The sequence below is a fragment of the Chrysoperla carnea genome, chromosome 2 (genome assembly GCF_905475395.1).
Source record: "Chrysoperla carnea chromosome 2, inChrCarn1.1, whole genome shotgun sequence".
Taxonomy (NCBI): Eukaryota; Metazoa; Arthropoda; class Insecta; order Neuroptera; family Chrysopidae; genus Chrysoperla; species Chrysoperla carnea.
In genome coordinates this window covers 59,744,820-59,769,598 of record NC_058338.1, presented here as the reverse complement: position 1 = coordinate 59,769,598, position 24,779 = coordinate 59,744,820, and the positions used below count along the sequence as shown (strand labels likewise).

The following is a 24,779-nucleotide window of genomic DNA, read 5'->3' as shown; positions in this document are numbered from 1 at the left end:
TATTAATGAACAAAATTAAATTTTTATATCTCCCAGCTGGGAGATATAACTAGTTGTGTCCATAATTTCATCGCGTGTATTACAGAATAATCAGATTGTCCGTGTGAGTATTAGGTATGTTAATAAGATATTTTAGAAACTGTACTCATCCAACCGTCAAAGAGATCTAATTTTTGTATTTTTGGAAAGGAATTTTCCTGATTTTACGAAGTTTCTTAAATTGTTTGTGAAAAACGAGAAAACCACGAGAACATATATTTGTTTCCAATTTTTTGTAACTTATTTAAGTAGGTATATATTGGGAAATTTTGACCCAAAAATTACAAAAATCTAGTTCCTTTAACGATTGAGTGAGAGTATTTTACAAGCTTTTATTTAGTGTCACCTGTCCCGTTATCTGCCTGTAATTAAATCTTGCAAGTCAAATTTGATTCACTTTCCGGTTTCCGATTGAGCTGAAATTTTGTACTCGCATTTAGTTTGGATGACAATGCATGGTAAGGTTGTGGCGTCCTGATTTTACCATCGCTTCCACCATACATTTTTTTTAGTCTTAAATGAAAAATTTTAATAAAAAATCCTTTTTAAGGGACAAACTTTTATTGTACTAAAAAGTAGAAAACAATTTTATCTATGAGTCTTAATATCAAGAATGAATCGAAAAATAATTAGGCATGTGGAATAGATGAGGCGTTCCGATTCATTTTTGATATTTTAAATTGAGCGTCTCAAGCTTTTACAAATAGTCGGGTATGAGTGACTCATAGATAAAATTATTTTCTACTTTTTGGTACAATAAAAGCTTGTCCTTTAAAAAGTATTTTTTATTAAAATTTTTTTTAAGATATCATCTGAATTAATATGAATATAGAATTTATTTAGAAGCGATTGCGGAGATGTCTCGAAAAATACTCATCTAATCGTTAGATGATGCAAATTTTTATTTTTGCATAAAATCTTGCACGAATAGATTTTATTTCGGAGCTGTACTTTTATATTTTTGGGTTCTAACTACTTAAAAAAATTAAAAAACATCATAATTTGGATGATTGTGCGATTGAACAAGTATCTGAGATTTCCAGTGAAGAAATTGCTCTGAATTATCACCCCTCGTACTGAATTTTAGCACATATCACAGAAACTTTTCGTATAATCGCATAAGTGAGCTTATTTTTGTATTTTTTGAATCAAAAAAATTATTTTTAACCAAACAGTAAACAAGTTTTCTTGACAATTGCAATTTTCTTAGGGAAACTCTTTGTTAAAAACGAGAAAAACGCGAAAAAATATTTATTTCGAAATTTGATGAAATTTGGTATATACTTATACCAAATATACTTGGTATATACTTATACTTATGTAAGGTAATTTTGACCCAAAAATTAAGAAAATCGAATTCATTTAACGATTTAGTGCCCAATTATTGAGATATTACACGAAATCCCATACTAAAAACTTTTATTTCCCATACTAAAAACTTTTATTTATGAAAACATGTGGAAAAATATACACCTAAATTTCAAATGAGCTAGATTTTTATATTTCATAAGTTCTAACTAGTAACTGCTCTAATTAATCCAACACAATTTAGTTGGTTGTGCGATTTAATAATAAGTTTCTGAGGTTTCGACTGAAGAAATACTCCGATACCTATATCACACCTGGTATAGGAAAAAGACCCAATTTTTTTATTTTTAGGTCAAAATTAATCTAGAAAATTATTGTAATCCAAATGAGAGATCAACAAAAACGAACAATTTAAAAAAAATTTTAGTATTTTGGGTAACTTTGGCCCAAAAATTACAAAAATTGTTTAACAATTGTGTATGTAATTTTCAAGATATTGATTATTATTCAAAAATTAATTATATTTATATTCAAATATTTCACAACCATCAGTGCATTCTGCAACCAGTCAACCTTTGACTGCAATTTAATTAATTGTTTGACAATAATTATATTGATGATAACTAGAAGAAAGTGTATAACAATTAATCGTTATAAGAGAAGAAGAAGGTCAACAAAGAACAAAATTCTAAAAATTATTGTTACAAAACATTAATTGTTTATATAATATATCGCATCATTATTTAAATAATTCATGAATTTCTATTAAAAATATTGTATAAGTATATTAAATTTGTACGTGATCAAAAACACACATCAACAAAAATTTAGAATCATCATATAATTAATTAATTGAAATATAATTAAGTTTATTTTGTGTAAAATTCTGTTTCGATAGTACGACAGGATCCTACAAACTTGACTATAGCATTCTTTCATATTTTGTGGAGAAATGTTGGAACTTCTAAGAACAGTTAAGGTTGACTGACTTCAGAGGAGGTCAAGTCGTATAATATGACCTCGATCAGAGATAAAAATCGTCATAAATATTTGATTTTTTAATTATCTTGTTCATCTACTTTTTAATCGTAGGCGTATGAGGCGGGAAGTTTGCCCTTCTTGGCTAGTTTCAACTTTGAAGTATGCCTCGAAAATTTAAAACTATTCAAGCTCCAATACTAAAATTTTTATGAATAAATTTTTATACCATGTATATATGAAATATATCAAGTTAACTAAGTCTAGTATCAAGTTTGTAACGCTTAAAAATATTGATGCTATGAACAAAATTTTAGTGTAGTTGTTCATAAAATCACCCAATTAACACATTCGAATGTTGTGAATGATGAGATCTCGGTTGTCTCTCCATCTGCCCGTCTGTCTGACGACACGATAACTCAAAAACGAAAGAAGATATCAAGCTGAAATTATAGTGTGCTCATGACGTAAAAAGTGAGTTCGACTTCGTAAATGAGCAACATAGATCAATTGAATCACCGTAGGATCATTACCCACTATCCTTACAAGGTCGGTCAAAACGATTCCTTTTGAGAAATATTGGATAGTTCTAAAAATTTGAACAACCAATTACCCCACGCTACCCTAACTCAATAATCATTTTAAGGTACATTTACTGACAATATAGCTATAATAAAGTGAAAATTTTATGACTCTTAAAAACTGAAATATCTTTGTCACAGCCTGAAATTGACCAGCGAAGCGAGAATCAGTTAGCCCTTAAAAAAACCAGACTTTGAATATAACAATGCGACACTTTTTCTTGATACATTCTGTATTAACAATGCACTTGTGTTTTCATAAAAATGATGCGATCAACCTCTTTATCAATCATATAATATTTAAAAAAAAATATATTTATTCATTCTATACTTTCACTTTCTCCAACCATTACAAGGTTTACTTCTAAGCATGATAGGTAAGTATTAACTTCTACTTGTATAGAAGATTCAGTTAGTTTCATGTGTGGTATTCAATTTGAAAGTAACTCAAACGAACAAAAAAATTCAATGTGTATAATAAAATTTTAATGAAATTTATTTGTTGATTTATAAATATATTTGAAAATTTATTCTTAATTATTTCAGTGTGTGATTTTTTAAATTTTATTGGAAAATAATGAAAAATATTAGTGCAATTATTTTTTATTTAGTGAGTATTTAATTATTTTAATTAATTACAATGACCTATACTGGCTTTACAATTAATATACCTCATTATTATAAAATTACGAATTTACAAAATTTGTTTTTATTGGCCATTGACAAGACGTATTATACTTTTGAATCTTCGTATAAGTGGCTTCGTTATAGGGAGTTTAAAAAATGTTTTCTTTGGGAAAATTCTCGAAAATAGTGTTTTATTTCGCGGTGCCAGGAAAATATTTATTAGTTTTCTAAATCAAAATCAAAAGAATAACGAGTATTTGGTTAAAAATTTTGCAAAACAGAGTGAAACATCCTCTAACAACCCTAAATCCGTCTGATATTGGTTAACCCCACGACATATACACCTTGATTCGTAAAACGTCGGACCAAATCACTGTTCTATTTGTGATTCTGTTAGAATAATAAAACACTATATTACCTAAAAAATTTCGAGAGAAATATTCTCGAGAAAACATTTTTTAGTCTATCCTAAATGTGTGTTAATGTGGTATGTGATATTGTATATCAATTTAAGGCATTATCGCATTATCCTATAAATCATAAGATAATTTTTTCTTTAAATAGTCTGTTTAATTAATCCATATATCTTCTGGAGGTAAAATTAAAAATTAGTGAAAAGTCCATAAAAATACCAAAATGATTAATTTAATTTTACTTAATGATTAACTTAACTTAGTTTATGGTTAAATGTAAAATAAATTAAAATAAAGCAAAATTATAGGACAAGTTTTCTTTTTGACTTTTGAAAAACGGGTAAACTCTATTGACTCTTTTTCCCGCCTGTAAAAAATTACTATATATTTTTGATTGTTGTAAAAAAATTTTTATTGAAGATTCTAGGCAATAGTCATTACAGTTATGCAAACCCCACTATTTGATTAAATAGTTATAATTTTTTTACATTTTTATTTTTGGAATAGTCGAAATTTGAAAATATTATACTATTCCAAGTAAATGGAGAATTTTTTATTAGTCTATTTTTGATAAATTTTCCAAAGAACAGTTTCTCAACGTAAAATTGCCGATATTGAAAAACTTTATGGATTAAAAAAATTACATAAAAAATTTATAGGCCTTAACATTTTTTCTACATATTTAATTTATTTTCTTTTCATTTTTTTATTTTTGTATTTAATATTTAAGGTATAAATGTCAAAATCCTAAAAAAAAAATTTTAAATACAATTTATAACTTTACGTTGTGAAATTGCTCATAGTTTAACGAACTAGATGTCTAACTTGCTTAAACTATACATAGAGCTCTAAAAAGCCATCCCAACACACTACCACATATTGTTTGCCTCAAAATAATATATTATAATTTTTTTTTAAAGGTTACATTTTTGGTAGCCGTTGCAATAAACGCACAAGGAACCTTATTAACACCAAAGGCACCTAATTTCCAATATTTTGAAAGGTAAGAAAAAAACCCAATGGACTTTTATAAGAAAAGTATAAGCCACAAAGGATTAGGGCAGATTATCGATAAGGCAAAGCGATGCACGAGTCTGCTGGCGCAAGGTTACAAAGGGGCACAGAGTGTGGAAGTTTTTAAACAAACATAAAATTAATTGTGTACCTATAGCTATATGCAAAAAAATCACAGTCCGTTGATGTTGACATTTGTATAGTTATTCAAATGAATGTCAGGCTAATTCATATAATTTATGCATTTAGAGAAAATTTTAATAAAAATGAACAGTGGTCTTGGAATCATAGTAGTCAAAGAATATGAAAAGGGCGTAAAGAGGATACGAGGGAATGTTCACAGTAGATGAATCTACCGAAGACATTGCTTCTTCATTATCTGACCGGGAAACATTCAGAGTGACAGTATATCTAGTAATCATAGACAGACTGGTGGTTTAAGCCGTGATATAAGAAGTACTTTTCTCGCACAGTATATGTGGGAAAAATAGTTCATTACCGCATTAGAGTGGTAATGAATTCATTACCGCACTTGTATCGTAATGAATAAATTACCAAATTACTTACACTCCAAATTACTGTCAAAATGTAAATTAATAACAAGTTAATATAGTAACTTTTTTAATTTTCTATTTTTCTCAATAAGCCATGATAAGTTTTAAATAATAATTATCGTTTATTTTCACATTTTAGATGAGTATATAAAGTTTTGTACGATACACGTGTGATAACCCATTATTAACGTACTCTTGCAATTGCCCAATTCGTGCAACGCACTCGTTGTGCAAATTTCGCAAGCGTACGTTAATAATACTGTTAACCCACTAGTATCGTAAATAACTATTTTAAGTGCTCGAGCCGGAGAAATTCCCCGAACAATCAACGCGATTTTACAAGTTTTAAGAAATAAAGTACTTGAAACTAAAGGCCTAAAAAAGTTCTTTATTGACAAATTTTTGTGTAGATCGACCACTTAATAGTTTGACGTTTTTTTACATCTAAATAAAAATTTCAAATTCTACCAGTCTACATGATTTTGAATAATTTTTGAATAATTGAAAATATTCTGATCTTCATATTTTCCATTCCATATTTTAAAATTAATAGGTAAATTATAAAGAAATAGCTGATTTAGCCTTATGCCCTTTACACTTTTTCTAGAATTTACTATAAACGAACATTCGAACTTCAATAAGTTGATTTTCTCAATTTCGTCCTTTATTATAGTACACAAGCTATCAAACTAATCTAGTGGGAGTGAGGAGCACAATTTGAAAATTATTGTTATGATTAAATAATTTTTTAATTTATATACAGGATGTATGAGATTTCTTACACAAAAATAATAAAAATTATTCATATAAACTTATACTCAAAAATTTTTCATTTTCAAGATCTGTGATGAAAAAGTTTCAGAACGAAAGTAGTAAAGTAGTACCTGTATAAATTGTGATGTTTTAATGTGAGATTCCTTTCAGAGAAATAAGAAAGAAATCGAAGTTTTCTCATTTTCGAGATAAAAGATGATTTTCAAAATTAATTTTCGAAGTTAATAAAAATAGTAAATAATCAAATTAGTTGATAATTAGTTTACTACCTATGCATGATATTTTGATTTTGTTTCAGACCAAAATATCGTTATCCGTATTATGATGAAAATGGGCGAGGTAGACTGTTGTATGGATATGGAGGATCAAAATTATATCAATACAAATCTTTCTCCCAACTTGAAGGAATCCATTAATTATTATGAATAAAATTTTAATTGTAAATAGTTTTAGTTTTGTAAAAATTTTTGTTAATAATAAAGTTTCTTAAAATATAATTAAAAAATATTTTTTATGGTAGAATGTCCGTAAACCCACTTTTTACAGAATAAAATAAAATTTTGAGTAAATACTAATTGAATAACTGCCCCATTGAGAATCGATAAAGATAAAAAAAGAAATTCGCTACCAAAGTTGTAACTTTTTGCATTTGGCAAATTTGGCTATACAAATGACACATTTTATATCATAACTAAAAATTTTGTATACAGATTTTTTACAAAATATTAGCTTGTGTATTTAGTAAGAAAAGCAATACAGTCTCGAGCGATTATGAAAAATACTGAAAAAATATGAAAGATGCAGTTGTGTGTTTATTGAGTATGCGTATACATATTATGTCTAAGTATTGTGTACAATAACCATAGTATAATGATCCGAATTTTTAGTAAGTTATAGTTAACGAAACAAAGTATTACATCCAAAAAAAATTTGCATACCTTACCGATCAATTAAAAGAGTAATTAATTAATTAAAAATACACTAAATAACATAGCATGATATGAGGATGATTATGTTATTTAATGTATTTTTAATTAATAATTACTGTCTTAATTTATCGGTAAGGTTCCCAAATTTATTTTGATATAATAATATGTTACATTAACTATAACATTCACCAAATTCACCAAGAAAGGATATTTTCGATTGACTTTTGAGAAGAATAGGTATTATTAGAAATTTTGAAAGGTAATATTCGTCCCCTCTCATTTTTGAAAACCATTAAAAATGAGCCTGGAAAAAAATTGTAGGTACTCCCTCTTCTTATAACCTGCGGTTTACATATCAAAGTAGATAATATTCGAAAATAAAAAGAATTACTGTCGGGGGTATACCGTACACCAAGTGCAATTTTAGTTTCCCTTGTGTTTTCTGAAACTGCCAGGATAAAAAAAAACTTTCAAAATTAGGTTTTATCCTAAGTTCAAAAATTTTTTGTCAAGTCTGTATAAATTTGTGCGATAATTTTGGTGAATTTAATGCCTATATCTGATATATATTTAATTTTTTCATGATATTAAGGGGCGTCAAAATTAAACGTGTATTAAATTTCAAATCAATTAAATTTTTTATAGAATTCTAATACAATTTAAACGTATTTCAGTATTCAAATTGGTAAGATGTTTATTTTTAATAATTTTTGGGTTCTTACGTTTTTCGCAACTCTCACTTTCATACTTTCAGTATCAGGTATGTAAAAATTGAAAGCTTTTAATTTAAAATTATAAAACAACGACGATCAACGAAGTCATAAAACTTCATAATAAGATCTAAGTAGAAATCACGTAAAACACGATAATTTGTAGTTCTTTGCGTTATAATCATAGTTTTAATAATCATAGTTCAACTAACTGTACAAAATACTGGCAATCTCATAAGTTTATTCTGATTTTTGAGGATTGAGAAATAAATTATTTTTCATTTTTAGCCGAAACTTGTAAACCGCAAATTAATAGAGTATTTGATTTAAGAAAAACACTATTTTGCAATTATGATACCTCATTAATTGCAAAAAGAGATAAAAATAAAAATGCAACAAAAATCAACGTGGGTTTCACGTTTAATTATTTTGATTTCGTAAGTATATACAAAGAAAAAATTCGAAAAATTAACCATTACAAAAGTGATTTTTTTATTTCAGAATCAGTGGGACAATACTGTTACAATTGCACATTGGTTAGTCTTGGTAAGTTAGTCTTTGAAAGTAAAAGCCATCGTGTTATATCCTCCCCCTCCCTTGCTCTTACTTATCCCCCTTCTATAACACTCAAAATAGGGGTAGGGTTTTTTACACAGGTAAAATATATGAACAGATTCCAATTTTTTTTAAATGTTATATAGTCTTAATTCATTGAGTGTATCAGAACCATAGAAGAGAACGCCAGGAGTCTGCTAGTCTGTAAGTGAATGCGATATGCGTATAGCGAGAGAGAAGATTGCCAGTGAGTTCCCCTGTGTCCTTGTTATAATCATATGTAAATCGATACTTATTATACACGATAGTCAGTATATTTCGTATAAGAAGTATATGTATTAGACAAGGACTCAGGGAGCTCACTCGCAGTCTTCTCTCTCGCTACGCATATCGCATCCACTTACAGGCTAGCACACCCCTCGCATTCTCCATCTGTATTACCTCTATGATCAGAACAGGTGGCCATTAATTGTATCTCGATCACCATTTTTACATAAATCTTTAATTTATGATTCAAAATGAAGCTCATAAATGGCGTAGTGAAATGTCATAAACTAAATTAATTTTTGTTTAATATATATCTTTTTACATTAAAGCTCATGTCTTATTCTGATGTATAAGCTATATTATTGTACAGTTTCATTCAAATCCATGCAGTAGTAGTACGTGATAGCGTAACAAACAAACAAACAATATTATTTTCACATGCATAATATATAGGAATAGCACGGAAAAATAAAACTCGAATAACACAAAATTTTCCAACTTAATGATTTCCATAAATAGAGATGCATCTTTTTCTAAATCGACTGAGAAAAAAACGAAAAGACAAAATTTACTCGGGCAAAAAAAAACCGTTTAATAATATAGGGACATACATTTTTAACAAATTTAAATTTCAAATTATTTAAAGAATGTGCGGTTGCGTCAAATTAGGATAAAATATAGTGTTGAGTCCCGTGTAATTTTCACCGTTTTTGTTTATTCTTTAGAGATGGACAGATGATCATTTAACGTGGAATCCAGATTTATTTGATGGAATTAAAGAAATTAATGTAAATGTGGATGAACTTTGGATGCCAGATTTAACAATTTATAATCCGTACGTATAAATTCTGGATGTAAAATATGATTAACTAAAGGGTGTCCAAAAACACGAAATTTACGACATAAATCCTTTAAGAAACATTAAACTTAATTAACAGATTTATGAAAAACGAATTTTAATTGTATAAAAAGAAATTTTGTTTAATTTTCCTATGTAAATCGATATGTTTATAAAAAAATTTTGATTTAAAAATTGCATACATATAAAATTTATCTGGGCTGAGTTTTCTTGTAGCCTTTTTTAATTCAAAAACGTCCAATAGTCTAGTTGACAAGTTCAAATTTATTGAAATATAGAAATAATGATCATAAAAATACATGTTATTTGGATGTAAGCTAATTGAATTCGTAATGATGTCTAGAAAAATGTGCCAGAAGCATTTTTCAGCACATATAGGTCTTTTTGCGTCATTTTTAGATTGTTGTAATATCGTCAAAAACGAGTATCTCACACTTAATTTTTTTAAGGTATTGAATATTAATTTAAAAATATAATCGAATCAATTTAAAGAATTTATTAACGAAAATAATTAATTTTTCAACAAGTTAGACAATTTTTTATTAACACAATTTTCTCGAATTTTCGTTTTTATTGTAAACCAAAAAAAGGATTTAATAATTTGCGTAAAATTTTTTGGCTTCGAGGAGACTTTCTTATGTGTATATTTAATTATGATCACGTAAAAAGAGTTAAAATAATTTTAATACTTTGTTTTTAATAATTTTTTAAGTTAACCAGAAATGAAAAATAATGCATTTTTGATTAAAAAATTATTATAAACAAAGTAATTATTATACCATGTATATGAAATATACCAAAGTATACTAAGTTTAGTCCCAAGTTTGTAATGCTTAAAAATATTGAAGCTATGAACAAAATTTTGGTATAGAAGTTCATAATATCACCTAATTAGTCCATTTCCGGTTGTCTGTCTGTCTGTCTATCGTCTGTCCGTCTATCATCCCGATAACTTAGGACGTAAAAAGTGAAGTCGAGTTGTAAATGAGCAACATAGATAAATTGAGTCTTGGGTCCGTAGGCCCCCACTCGTAAACCGTAAGAGATAGAACAAAAGTTTAAATATTCCTTATAAAAAAATAAACAACTTTTGTTTGAAACATTTTTTCGTAAACATCACTGTTTACCCGGGAGAGCGCAAATTATGCGCAAATCGTATAGTATGTATTGTATGGGAATATCAGTTATATATGTGTGACATGTATGTATGTGTAGAGTAATCAACACTTTCTATGCATGGTGTTTCAACAATTAATTCAATCAATTGTTTGTTTTCACTTGTTTTTATTAGAAATTTCCTCCTCTTTAAGCATCTTTTTTTTAAATATTAATATTTTATGAAGTATTGGCGAAAAACGAAATAAGTTTTTTTCATCTTTATTTGTTTATATCTTTTGCAATAATTTATGTGCTGAAAAACACTTCTCTCACATTTTTCTAGACATCATTCCGAATACAACGAGTTATCACATGCATTTTTTCGACCGTTATTTCTATATTTCACCAATTTGAACTTGTCGACTAAACTACAAAGCACTGGGAGCGTTAATAATATGACTTTTCGTATAAAAAATCCGAATAACATTTTCTTTTCTATATTTTTTTAGAAGTGGCATGTACAATTCCGAGATAACACATCCATCGATTAATTGTGATTTACAACATACCGGTTTTATTGTATGTGTAATACCAAATTCGTATTACACTTTGTGTAAATCAAATCATTTAAATTTTCCATACGATGAGCATGAATGCACATTACGATTTGGATCGTTATTGTATACAAAAAAAAATGTAGAATTTAAAATTCCAAAAATGCAAGGTTATTTAGGCACCCTAAATAATAAAAATTTAGAATGGAAAGTTATTAATGCTACAGGAAAAATAAAGGAACGACATATCGATCTTAATGATACAATGCAAGAAATAGCGTATACATTCCGTTTTGCACGTCATGCTACAGTACTTGAGGCTACATTAATTGTTCCAATGTTAGGTTTGTATATCAATTATGTTCTTCATTTCTAGCGAAAAATATTACAGGGCTGAATTCTGTGTGGTTTGAAACGTTTCCTCAAGGTATATAGGTCATTTCCAATAAACTCATAACAATGCGGACTACGAAAAACATAGCAAGCAGACGAGTCATCAGAAACCATTAAAAAAACGATTCTGCCAAAAACAAAAGATCAACTAAAATTCAACTTAAACTTTATTTGGAGTATAGGTCATTTTCCATGCCAAACCATCAAAAATTGATCCTATGGGTAGAGAAAAAGAATCAATCAATTTTTTTAATTTCAATATTGAAAAATTGTTTTATCTTTTTTTTTTAAATAGAACAGTTTAAGGATGTATGAGCACCAAGGCAATTTTAAATAAAATTTTTATCAATTCTAGAAATTTTAGAGGGGCGGGGGTTGCCCGATTATTTAAATAAATAAATTACTTCAAAGGCAGATATATTAAATATTAGTTTTATGGTAAAACGGTCAACGGATGATATGTTTTCATAGATTTCTCCAAAACTATTGCGTGGAAATTAAAAAAAAAAAACTATTTAAATTAAAGTTAAAACCTTAATAAACTATTGAAAAAAAAAAAAAAAAAAACGTTGTGCCCGACTAATTAAGGATGTATAAGCACGGTAGTGGAGATACAAATTAAAAAAAAATATATATTTTCAATTTTGTTGATGATACTTATGTTATGTTATGTTATGACAATATAAGACGAAAAGTAAGAAAAAATTTTTCGATACCTGGCGTAATTTTCAAAAAGTCGAAAATCGAAAATTTTGTTTAATTATTGAGCTTTCGATATTTCGAAAATCAAGGCAGATATCGAAAAATTTTATTCTAATTTTTCGTCTACATTCATGAAGTTATAACAAAATTCATCATCAAAGATGAAATAAAGATACAAATAATTTCAACCCTAAATCGAAAATTGTCTTGATGTTTGTACTACTATCTTAATTTGAAAAATAGAACAGTTTAAAATAAAGTTGGGTCGATTTCATAATTAAAGCTTGTATGGCTACAATTTCATAAAAACAGGAAAGTTTGAAGATTAATAATCAGAAAATAAATCACGCTAATATAACCCAATTTGATTCATTCTAAGGTAACCAAATAAACCAAATCGAATTAGGTCGAGTATTGGATTGAATTATATTGGGCTGACCTTTTTGCTTTTTTTGTTTGTTTTAATTTCTATCAAATAGGTAATATCCAAAATTTTGTTTTTTTTCAGTATTAATAGTATTCACAATTTTACCATTTTTTTTGAGTCCTATTGAAAATGAAAGATTTACTCTAATTATTTTCAATATATTTGCTCATATAACAATCTTCTATCAGATTCCATGGACAATACCACATTCGGGAGATACAACACCACTAATCGGTAAAAATAAATTCCATATAAAATTTCAAATATTCACGCCGATAAACAAACTGGGTCACTAAGAATATCCAAAATTTTCAAGATAAATACTTGAAAGAAAATTCAAAAAATTTTTGAGCCATATAGTGACTTGGTTTTTTTTACCGTGATGAAAGTAAAAAAAAATTTAATTCAAAATTGTTTTATAAATTAAATTTTATAATTTTTAGTGAGCTTCTATCGTGATTCGTTAATAATATCAATTTTAGTGTTGTTTGAATCCGCAATTGTTTGTTGGTTTGATAAAAAATCCACACAAATTCCAGACAGTTTGGCTCCTTTGTTTCAAATAATATTACAACATAAAAATTGGATTTTATTGACAGTTCCAGGTGAAAAACATGTGGAATCAGAGGTTTGTTTTTATTTTCGAGGATTATAATTATCTTTATAGGCAATTTATAGGATCAATTTTGATTTTGTCTTTCTATCACATTCTATTTTCTTGAAATCTAACTGGCGAAAACAGTTGAAAAATCACGGACGTGCAGCATTGCGCATTTCCTCCGAAAGGTTTCGAAAAAATGCTTAAAATAAAAATTGTTAGTTGTTTTATGAAGATCAACTTTCCAATTTAAAGTGTTGCTATTAAAGAAACCTGAAGAACTCTGCAACTTTTGTCAAAGTTATTTTTTGATTGGTTAGCTACAAACGAGATATTTAGGTGTAATAGATCACTTATTCAACAATAGATAACATATTCAGCTATCAATTATTAATTTTCTTTTATAATTTTATAGGAAGAATCAGAAAATGTAACATCGAATGGTGTTGATGAATCAGATTTAAAAACGGAATCATTAGATGGTCCTATACACGTTACGATTCCCATAAAACCTTCCAGTGGTGCACAAGATTGGCATATTTTAAGACTTTTTTTAGATCGATTATTCATTTGTATTATATTATTTTTGTACATTATTTTATTTATTACGCATGTACCAAGTCATTAATATGTAACTCATTGTTATTATTGTAATATCAAAAAATAAAATAATTAAAAAAAAAAAAAAACTTTATTTAACTAAAAATATTTTTCACCCCATACAAATTCAAATAAAACTCTTGAATATGGTTCCATACCAAAATAACTTTAGAAACTGTTGTAATAGAGAAGTTGAATGTTTTTAATTTTATTTTTTTTCAAAATTTTACTAACAGTGACGTCAACACATCGTTTTTTTTTTTGCTTTGTAAAATTAAACGTAATTTTCCATATAAGCAAACTGAAAAATGTAAATTTACCGTGATTCCGATTGGCTCACAGCCTCCACTAATGTAAACTTTTACAATTTGAACCTTGCAAGTTTCAGAGTTCAAGAGCAATTAGAAAATTGAAGGATGTATGGAAATTGAACGCATGAGCCAAAAAATCCCTAGGCTGGTGCTAACTGGGCCTTATTAGAGGCATTGCCCCGCAGATCACAGAGTGAACGTAAGACTCAAAAACTCGCAGACCCGTGGCTAATTCGGATCCATTAGAGGCATGGCCAACCCGCAGATTGCAGGATGAATGAAATCACAGGATGAACACAAGGGGCAAAAATTTGCGAGCTGGCGTTACGTTCATCCTTTCTACAGTTCTAATTGCTCAAATTACATAAGTACAAATTTTTAAAGTTTAATTTTCACAACCATTCTGGTCGACACCCTTGAATGATAACACCCTGTCCGTCTGTCCGTTAACACGATAACTCAAAAACGAAAAAAAGATATCAAGCTGAAATTTTTACAGTGTACTCAGCACGTAAAAAGTGAGGTCGAGTTCGTAAATGAGCAACATAGGTCAATTGGCTCTTGGGACCCATCTTGTAAACCGTTAGAGATAGAACAAAATTTTGAACGTAAAAAATATTCCTTATAAAAAAAATAACCAACTTTTGTTTGAAACATTTTTTCAAAAACATCACTGTTTAACCGTGAGGGCGCAAATTAGGCGTAAATTGTATAGTATGTATTAATATGGGAATATCAGTTATGTATGCGTAATGTGATAAAGTAATCAACACTGTCTATGCATGGTATTTCAACAATTAACTCAGTCAATTGTTTGTTTTCACTTGTTAAATGAATTTTCAAATTTATTGATGGTATAAAGAAGAATCAAAGTTAATACACCAAACTGATACTAAACACAATACAGTATCCATTACAGATGTTATAATTACAAAACATCATTAATTAAATATTCGAGAGGCGTTATTATTTCTAAATATCATGTTTCATTATGGAAAATAATTTTAAACATTAATTATTTTAATAAAACTTTAATTTAGTTTTATAATAATAATTATAATAATTATGAAAATTTTACAAACGTTTACTGTTTTAATAACTTTTTTAATTATTTTCAAAAATGGTAAGTTTTAATTATTAAAAATTAATTTTTAGTAAAGTAACCGGCGATGATGAGGTAATAATGCCAAAATAATACCCAACTGTCAATAATAATCAGCCTTTATCCAAGTTGTTTTTTTGGGTGTTTTTTTTTTTTTTTTTATGTTTCTTTTTTTTAATTATTTAAAAGGTAGGATGTAATCTGATGGGGTAAAAGGGGCTGGATGTTCCGACTTTTATATCAACACCCAGCCTAAATCGCTAATAATAATTCAGCAACTGATGAAGATCAAATAATGTTAGTTTCTCTATACATTTATAGACGGGAAAGTTCTGATTTTTCGAAACAAAGTCATGGCTCTATCATCAGTTTTGACAATATGCACGATAATTTCCTATTTTTCCAAAATTTCAACATTCTGTATCTAGAAAAGTTCGGTTTCCTGATTATAAGTGTATTGGGAAAAAGTCATTATTTTAACGTTTATTATTTAATGAAGGTTTACTTTTCTCTTTCAGGATGTTGGGGTTACATGCATGAATGTGACAAAAAATCAGAACCTGAAACAGGATACAAAAGTTTTATAAGAAAATTAGGACAAAAACTAATGTGTAATTACGATTATTCCGAAAAACCAGGAGAAAAAGAAGAGACAGTAATTATCAATGCAACAATGCTAGTCAATTCTTTAGACGTATATTTTCAAAAAGAAATTAAACCACAAATTTCCGTTCATAATCGGCTATATTTGGTAAAACCTTAAATTGATACTTTGAATGAAAATGTACACAAAATAATATTTTCTAAAAAATTAGGAATGGTTTGATAAACGTCTAGAATGGGATCCAAAGGATTTTGATGGAATAGATATCTTACCGGTACATACCTCTAATATTTGGGCACCAGAGATTTCACTTGCCAATGGGTATTAATTTAAATTTAAATGTTATTTGTTATTGTAAGCTATCGTTAGCCATATAAAATATATGAAGTAAGAAGAGTTTTTATGGACGTGTTTGCATGTATAAAACAAAGACAGAATGTGTACTGTGCGTTATGGTGTGTTATGGTTATGTGTTTCTGTGTGTGATTGGTATTGTATGTGTACAAATTCATGTGATGAATCCGATCGACTGGGTTCATACATACACATATACAATCCCTCTTTGTTTTATACATAAGACCGTCCGAAAGAACTTTTTTTACTTCATATAATATAAATGGCTTACGATATGGTTTAAAACAGTATATGTATAGGACCTTTGACTCCGATAGTGTAGTGCTTCTAATGAAAGCTTTAAAACGAGTTCTGTTTTGAGTCAAGGTTTTGTTTGGTCAAGCCCTCTACAAATTTCCACCCCTCCCTTTTATTGAGAATCTCTCCATATAAATTTAAACTAATAATATAGTCCTGTAAATGTAATCATTTATGAAACGCATTTCCAATGACTATAAGTTAGCTGTTCAAGCTGTTTCGACATTTTTTGACATATATTGAATTTTTATCTTAAGTATTTGAGTACTTGAGTACATCAATTTGGTTCTGACACATTTACAAGATCGATTTTTAATTCATCGCAATTTTTTATAAAATTTTGCTTGTCTCTTCAAAAATTCGCTCGTAGCACTCGATATTAGCAATGAAAATGCGATTCCAAATGTCTAACAAATGTTTCGTATTCTGGTAGTTTTAACTCTAACAACAGTGACGAATAAACGTTTCTTTTCAAAACGTTGTCTCAAAACATATGTTAGATCGTGAATGTCTGAAGATCATCTAAACGGTTTAGCCTCGCTCAATATACATAGCGGTGTAGAGATCGATACACACAGAGTTTTGGAAAAGTTTTGAAGTAAAACTTCTTTAAGCACTCTTGAGTTGGGGAGTAATCTGGAGAATGTATGATCAGAATGTCACGAGAATGTGTGATGAACAAGCTTGTTACGAAAAGTGTGATCAAGTTGAGAGGGAGATCTAAGTTAGTGAAGAAAGAAAGAAAGACTTACGTTTCAACAACAAAACATATCCAAGCCATACTAAAACTATATAAAATATTACCTTTACACAGAGACCCAGTAGCTCAGTGGCAGAACACTGGACTCCGATAGCGGAGACCAGCGTTCCATGCCAAATCAGGTATAGTAAAAAAAAAAATTGTTTTTGTTACTCAATAATCTTGTAAGTAATTTTATTCTATTTGTAACATGTATTAACACCAAAAGGTGGAGCTAAAGAAGTATTACTTCAGTCGTGTGGTCTAAAGCACACTCGTTTTTTTTTCTATACCACGCAGAATTAACTTATTAAACAAGTGGAAACAAACAATTGACTGAATTAATTGTTGAAATACCATATATAGACAGTGTTGATCACTCTGTCACATTACACATATATACATGTCACACATAAATAACTGATATTCCCGTATAATACATACTATACAATTTGCGCATAATTTGCGCTCTCACGGGTAAACAGTGATGTTTACGAAACAATGTTTCAAACAAAAGTTGTTAATTTTTTTAAAAGGAACATTATTAACACATAAACTTTTGTTCTATCTCTAACGGTTTACAAGATGGGTCCTACGGACTCAACTCCCCAATTGGCCTATGTTGCTCATTTACGAACTCGACCTCACTTTTTACGTTCTAAGCACGCTAGACAGACGACAGACAAACAGAAAGACAACCGGAAATGGACTAATTAGGTAATTTTATGAACATCTATACCAACATTTTGTTCATAGTATCAATATTTTAGGCGTTACAAACTTGGGACTAAACTTAGTATACCTTGGTATATTTCATATACATCACATTTTGGCATAATAAAATCTTACTCGAAAAGATTTTCTTGTTTTATTTACTTAATGTCTTAACATGATGAACAAAAGTTTGAACCCCCTTCTTGAATGATTTCTATGCACTGGCCTGATTTTAATGATTTCGAAAACTACATCTACCTTCCACCCCCACCCTAGTGTAAAATGAAGAAGACAAGTTTACTTCACAAGTAAATCCTTTTATTACTTTTTAATGAATAAAATGGTAAAAAAGTTTTGAATAGGCTACATATTATAAATTGGACAGTTTCTTGAATAATGATTTTTTTTTTCCAGTTTGAATTCAGATGATCACAGTGTATTATATTCAAGCGTATGTAGATTAACATATTCGGGTAAAGTTCAGTGTTTATATCCGAATACATTTACATCACTGTGTGTACCAGCTTATGAAAACTGGCCACTAAATACTGAAGTATGCGAATTATTAATTGGTGCATGGATAATGCATTCTGATGCTGAACATATCCGATTTCGATTCATTGAACGTGGCTCTGATTTTAGTCAATACCATCCACATAATGAATGGGATTTAGAAAGTGTTTCAAGTAGTTTTTTACCCGAAAGTGAATATTATGACGCTAATGAAACATATCATTTGAAAGGGATGCCTTATTTGGATTATATATTTACATTAAGACATCATTCTGCAATGTTTGCAACTCTTATAATTGCGCCCGTGATTGGTAAGTAATTTGAACACATAAAACATTGGTTGTTTGTGAAATTATTGCTTAGACACAAAATATATACCTTTTGTTTAAAATTATTGGAACACTTTGGTAGTTACTGTAACACAATTATCATTTCAACAGTAACACAGTTACTGTAAATATCATTTCTACGTTTTAAAAGATAGGCGAAAACATAAACAAATTATACTCAAATAAATTCTCTAAAACGCATAACACTTTATTGTTACGAAAAAGTAGTCGCTAGAAGCTTTTTAATTTCAAACATTTTGCAAGAAAAAAGCCTCAAAAGCCTCTTATTCGGTTAGAAATAAACAAGTTCAGTAGTTAACATAGCAACTAACAGTCGCGACCCATTAAAATATAGACCGACTCAAATCTTCGCGATAATGGCTCCCGACTGCCAGTTAAAGTCAATATGTAAACTATTGAATTTTTTTTTCTTTTCAATTTTTTTAACGAAGTCGGATTTTTTGATACCCCCACTTAACATAGTTTGTCGACTTTCACTTTTTTATTTTTCACATTAAGGCGTTTGGTTGGTCGCCATATTGAATTTTCATTACTGACATGTTTTCAATGACCTTCTCAAAATTGAGACAAATCGATTGGCGTAAGAATCATTAAAATCGGCCCACGCGTTGGTCTCTAGTGTGCCACAAAGAAGTCCTTTGCGTCGCGCAATCGGGTAATTAAATGAACTATATATCGTAAACGATAAATTTTATAAAAAATTTGGAACATAAAAAATGAGAAAACATTTGATTCTGGATTACGGAAATATTGGTAGGTAACTTATAAGTTCTAATTGGGACATTGCAAGCAAAAGAGTCAAATTTCCCCTCGTTGTGGCCTATTAAAATATAAACTGGCGAGACACAACTAGTAATCAATTTTTAATTATTTTTAGTGTTAATTACAATGAACTTGGTAGGAGTTTTATTAGATCCATCGTCATTAAAACGAATTGCATTGATTATGGCAAATATTTTAATTCATATAGAATATTTAAAAGAAATTTCTTATCACACAAATGCGAGTGGTACTTCTTGTCCATTAATTGGTAAGTTGATAAATATTATTCTGATATAAAAAAGATGAATCGCTTTAAAAAAGCTTTTTTAAAAAATGATCTTATTGTCAATAAGAAATTAAATAATCTTTTAATTCTACTTAGAAAAAATTCTCGCGCCAGACAACAATTTTTTTTATAGTATTATCTACCCAATTAAATCAATTTACAATCAATTATTGTTTTATGATAGTCCCCTCTATATTCTAAAATGACACTTGCTTCGTTTAATGAGTTTGATTGGTCTGTGCATGGAGGTTATTAAGGAGGAGAACGGTCGCTATGTACTAAAGCATTAGCGCACCTGTCCCTGAAAATTTGTAGAATTTATAGTTCATTTTTCAGCCACCAGCCGCGCTGTCGTCGGTAAGTAGTATATTAGCGCACAACAGCCCGCATTTAATGAGACAACTTAGCGATCCCAGCGCCTCACTTATTTTGTCCATATTTTGGGGACAATATTTTCTATTGCAATCGTTCTCCTTCTTTATAACTTCCATGGGTCTGTGAATGCACTAATGTTTCTTTTTTTTTGTACATAGTCACATCCCCCTAATCAGGCCTCAGATCGAAATTTGGTAAAGAGCTTTTCCATTTGTCTTGATAAGCTTAATTTACTGGTATAATTTTATGCTATCAATAACAGACACCCTGTATAAACATTTATTTTTATCTACATTACCGATTATAATTTCTGATAATTTCGTTTAATTCATTCACAGATGGCGAGACTATAGGTTGCGATATACCTTAAGCATCCTTGTTAATGCTCCAATAATGCTCATTAACAAACTTAGCCTTGAATATAAAATTTCTTTTAATATCCAAGATCTAAAAATTCGCGACAAACCAAGACAACAATTTTCCCATTTAATTAAAATAAAAACTTTTTTTTTCTTACAGTGATCTTCTATAGGAGTTCAATGATTTTATCTGTAATAAATTTAATAGTTACATTGATTATAATGAAGTTATTTAAAGCAAATATGAGCGATCCAACAGGAGTATCAAACATGTTCAAATTCATTGTAGATAATGAAATAGTGAATCTAATTACCTTAGACGAAATTGAGATAAAAGTAAGTTCTTTAAAAATGATATCAGTTCTTTACATGTAAACCAGTTGCGAAAATATTTACCAACAAAATTTGGTTTCGGTCAAGTTTTCTGAAACTGTGAAGTCTAGTATTTCTCGATGTGTAGATTTTCTTGGCGGAAAATTGAAATTCTTATTCGCAACACTTCCATATATGCCATGGAAGTATAATCTCATATCTTGTAGAGATCAACTATCAGTTGAGGCAAATGATCAAATTTTTCTTCCACATTTATTACCTAAAATCAATGCTCGCATGTAAGAAGTGTGCAGTTTTTGGTCTTTTAAATAAAACTGTATGCCTCATTATGATTATGATGAGGGTGTCCTGCTTAAGTTGCCTACATATGGAAAACTTTTTTATTATTTGGTTTACGAAAAAAAGTTATTCTTTATAAAAATCTATGCTTTCAAAAATATCAATATTCAGCTATTCATTCTTGACATCGAATGTACAGGGTGCCAAAAATTGAAAGTTCTACAGGAATGTTAATGGTCGTTTAGGAATGTAGAAAAGGAAACGGTTTAAAAATCACTCCCGAGATATGTAGGAGTGTATTTAAACAATTTTATAAATATAAAATAAAAAGTTTTCCATATGTAGCCAACTTAAGTAGGACATTCTATATATATCTTACTACTTTTTCACGTAAAAATTGATGTAAATATGATGTATAAATTGACATAATCATTACATAAAAAAAAAATGAGAAATATTCACTGGGTTTCATTCCATTTTTTTTTTACATTAACAATGATTAATTTTTTAGGATAATAAATCATATAATCAAAACAAAGAAATAATCAATAAGAATACTCAAACTTGGATACAACTTGGAAAATTACTTAACGTACTATTATTCTGGACCTTGTTTGTAGCCTACATTGTTTTAGTAATACGTTTTGTGCCATCAACAAGTTATTCAAAACCTTCTCAAAAACTATTTAATTATTATGGATCAGATTGATCTTTACTTTAAATAATTAGTGCATGCTTAAACTTTCGAGTCACCCAAACTTATCTACAGATGTTAAAAACGACTGTGAAAATAAATTTTTATTTATTTTCTAGGAAATAATGACATTTACAAAATAAAAGTTCAAATGCCTAGTTGTTAAAAAGCGACGTTAAATAAAAAAAAATTGTTTCTTGAAAATGTTATTTAGCTTGATTTTTTATGCGATTTTCTAGCATTAAAATTGTCAAACTTTTGTGTATCCACATCTTCTTCAATGAAATGTACGACTTTCGAGTATTTGAATATTTGCGAAAATTCTAAAAAGGAACTGAAAAAAGTACTATTCCTTAAAATAGGACTAATAACTCGGTTCATATTTATATTAGAAAGTCCTATAAAAAACAAAATTAAAGATAATTTTTAATGAAATAATTTTTTTTTATAAATCAAAATTGATTATCACTACCAGTTTTCATCCCCTGTAGGTAAGCGCGGATCAGTAAATAATTTATTTTAAACGTACAATCAAAAGTTTACGCCTACACAAATTATTTGTTTATTATCGCTCATTTTTGCCAATCTCTTTCCGTACTAATAATTAATATTAACTAATAAAAAACTATTAAAAATCAATTGCAAATAAATTATTTTATTCTAAAACACTTTTTCCCACAAAACTTTATCAATTTGTCATCATAGTGTTAAAAACTAATTCCGAATTCCACGAGGTTTCCAATCATTTCCCATATTTTAAAACCAATTTTTGGGCAAATATTGATTCTAATAAAGTAATCGAATTTTTCGTTTTATATTTAATATACAATGTCTCAGTTTGAGTGGAATAACATATGGTTAATGAATTGAGCTGGAGTTATCATTTCATCGTCTCCTGTGATTAAAATCACATCGCAAAAATTATGAAAGCATATTAGACATTGTTTAACATATGATACGTCTCCTTGAATAGTAAATATTGCGATAAGTAAATATTTAAATCGTTCTCTGTACTTTAAAAAGCGAGGGCGGTTACACTAAAAAATAAAAAACACACTGTACCTATGAATGTCTAAGAAATTTTTTAGTATTTTTCACAGAATTTTTGTATTATTTTAACAAATTTTGAACCCCACTTTGAGCATCTTAATATTATACTATTAAGATTAAAATATTAATTAATTATCTACTCTATAAAATTAAATGTTCAAATTTTTTTAATTAACAAATAATATATATCTAAATAGGGTATTATCGTTTGTCAAAAATAAATCATGAAATTTGAAAAAAATTATAATTTATGTAAAAATATACTTAAATATTCTGATTTCGGGTCAAAAAAGCACATTTTTCTTTTAAAATATTAAAATTAAAAATCGTAATTTTTAAACTGTATATCATGGATGTCATAGCGGTATGAGTCATAGACCATCAGTTAGTTCAGTGTAGACAGCTGGGTATAATATATACATAGATAATATGTATTTATATTTATTATAATCAGATGTCTATGAATATATCTGTCAAAATTATTTGTGTTATTTCGTATAGTGATACCGATATTACGTCATGAAATTGGATGGCCGCGTTTTTGACAGTTTAATAAAGGTTTAAAATTTAATTTAAGTTTTTGGCAAGTAAGCGTGTGTATTTTTCCGAAATAAATTTTTGGTGCCTTTTTATTAGCAAAATCAACATTTTGAAGTACTTTTTCAAAAATAGTGGAATACCCTATTCTCGACTCCAAGAAACCATAGATAGCACTATAATAGCGATTAAAAAGGGTGTAAGTATTATCAACATATATGACTAAAATATAATTAAATACCAAAAAAAAAGGAAATTTCTACTACTTGACTTACGAACTACTAATTGAACTACTCTTCAATCGCAATTACAGTGCTACATATATATGGTTTCTTGGAGTCGTGAATTCTGAAAGTTTTAAAATGGTATTTCAAAATAAATAAAAAAAAAAACGTAATGTCATGATCATAAGTGTATAATTTATCTAAACATAATCTAAAAATTTTAGCATATAATGAAATTGGATCACTAAAATAATTAAATAGAGCATAATTAAAAAGCAAAATTATGAACCAAATCCCAATTTATATAAGTAATGGTTTTTCACTAGTCGCAAAAAAAAATATATACATAAATTTATACAGCAGATCGTAATATGCATAAATACTTCTTTTCCACAACAAAACAAAAAAAACTATTTTATACAAAAAAGAAAAATTATTCGAGATCATCGAAATTGTGAAAACCAATTCGAACAATTAACCTAGCTTTCAGAAGTATTTGTAAATTGTATTAAAATGAAATAATGTACAATTACAAAATTGTTTTATCGATTATTTAAACATGACCCAAAACACACGATTTATTAAAGGTCATCCGATCAATGAAGTTCATTTAAAAATTAATTGGCTGGATTTTCGAAAAATATTTTATAAAACAGCCAATTACAGGCTATTTTTTTAAAAAGTAAATAATTATGATTCCAGAGATTATTTTAGATACGAAGTGGCGCATAATTTACGCACCACTTTTAATATTTGACTTCAAATTCTTTAAACGTAAGCTTGAGAGATTTTTAGGTGCTGAACTGGTTTAATTTTGACTGTACTGCACTACAATATAAAAGAATCTATTTTTTATTGATTTTGCATTCCCCTAAGTTAAATTTTAAAGAATTTAATAAAACAACAACGAATATTT

At 28.4% G+C, this 24,779-nt stretch overlaps 2 protein-coding genes across 2 annotated transcripts; both read left to right on the top strand.

Moving 5' to 3' along the window:
- Window positions 1-64: 64 nt before the first annotated feature.
- Window positions 65-6,725, top strand: LOC123292815 (the record flags this gene model as incomplete). Its single annotated transcript, XM_044873529.1, has 3 exons — window positions 65-103; window positions 4,867-4,949; window positions 6,587-6,725. Coding segments are annotated over 3 exons (240 nt in total), but the record flags the coding sequence as incomplete, so codon positions are not given.
- A 1,169-nt stretch (window positions 6,726-7,894) lies between these two features.
- Window positions 7,895-22,691, top strand: LOC123292814. The gene is made up of 15 exons (XM_044873527.1): window positions 7,895-7,977; window positions 8,216-8,364; window positions 8,429-8,473; window positions 9,475-9,584; window positions 11,216-11,604; window positions 12,864-13,016; window positions 13,226-13,410; window positions 13,796-14,005; window positions 15,393-15,414; window positions 15,912-16,144; window positions 16,209-16,318; window positions 18,516-18,925; window positions 19,842-19,994; window positions 20,907-21,082; window positions 21,870-22,691. Exons 1-15 carry the CDS (start codon window positions 7,908-7,910, stop codon window positions 22,065-22,067), a joined length of 2,613 nt encoding a protein of 870 aa, XP_044729462.1. The 5' UTR covers window positions 7,895-7,907; the 3' UTR covers window positions 22,068-22,691.
- The last annotated feature ends 2,088 nt before the right edge of the window (window positions 22,692-24,779 follow it).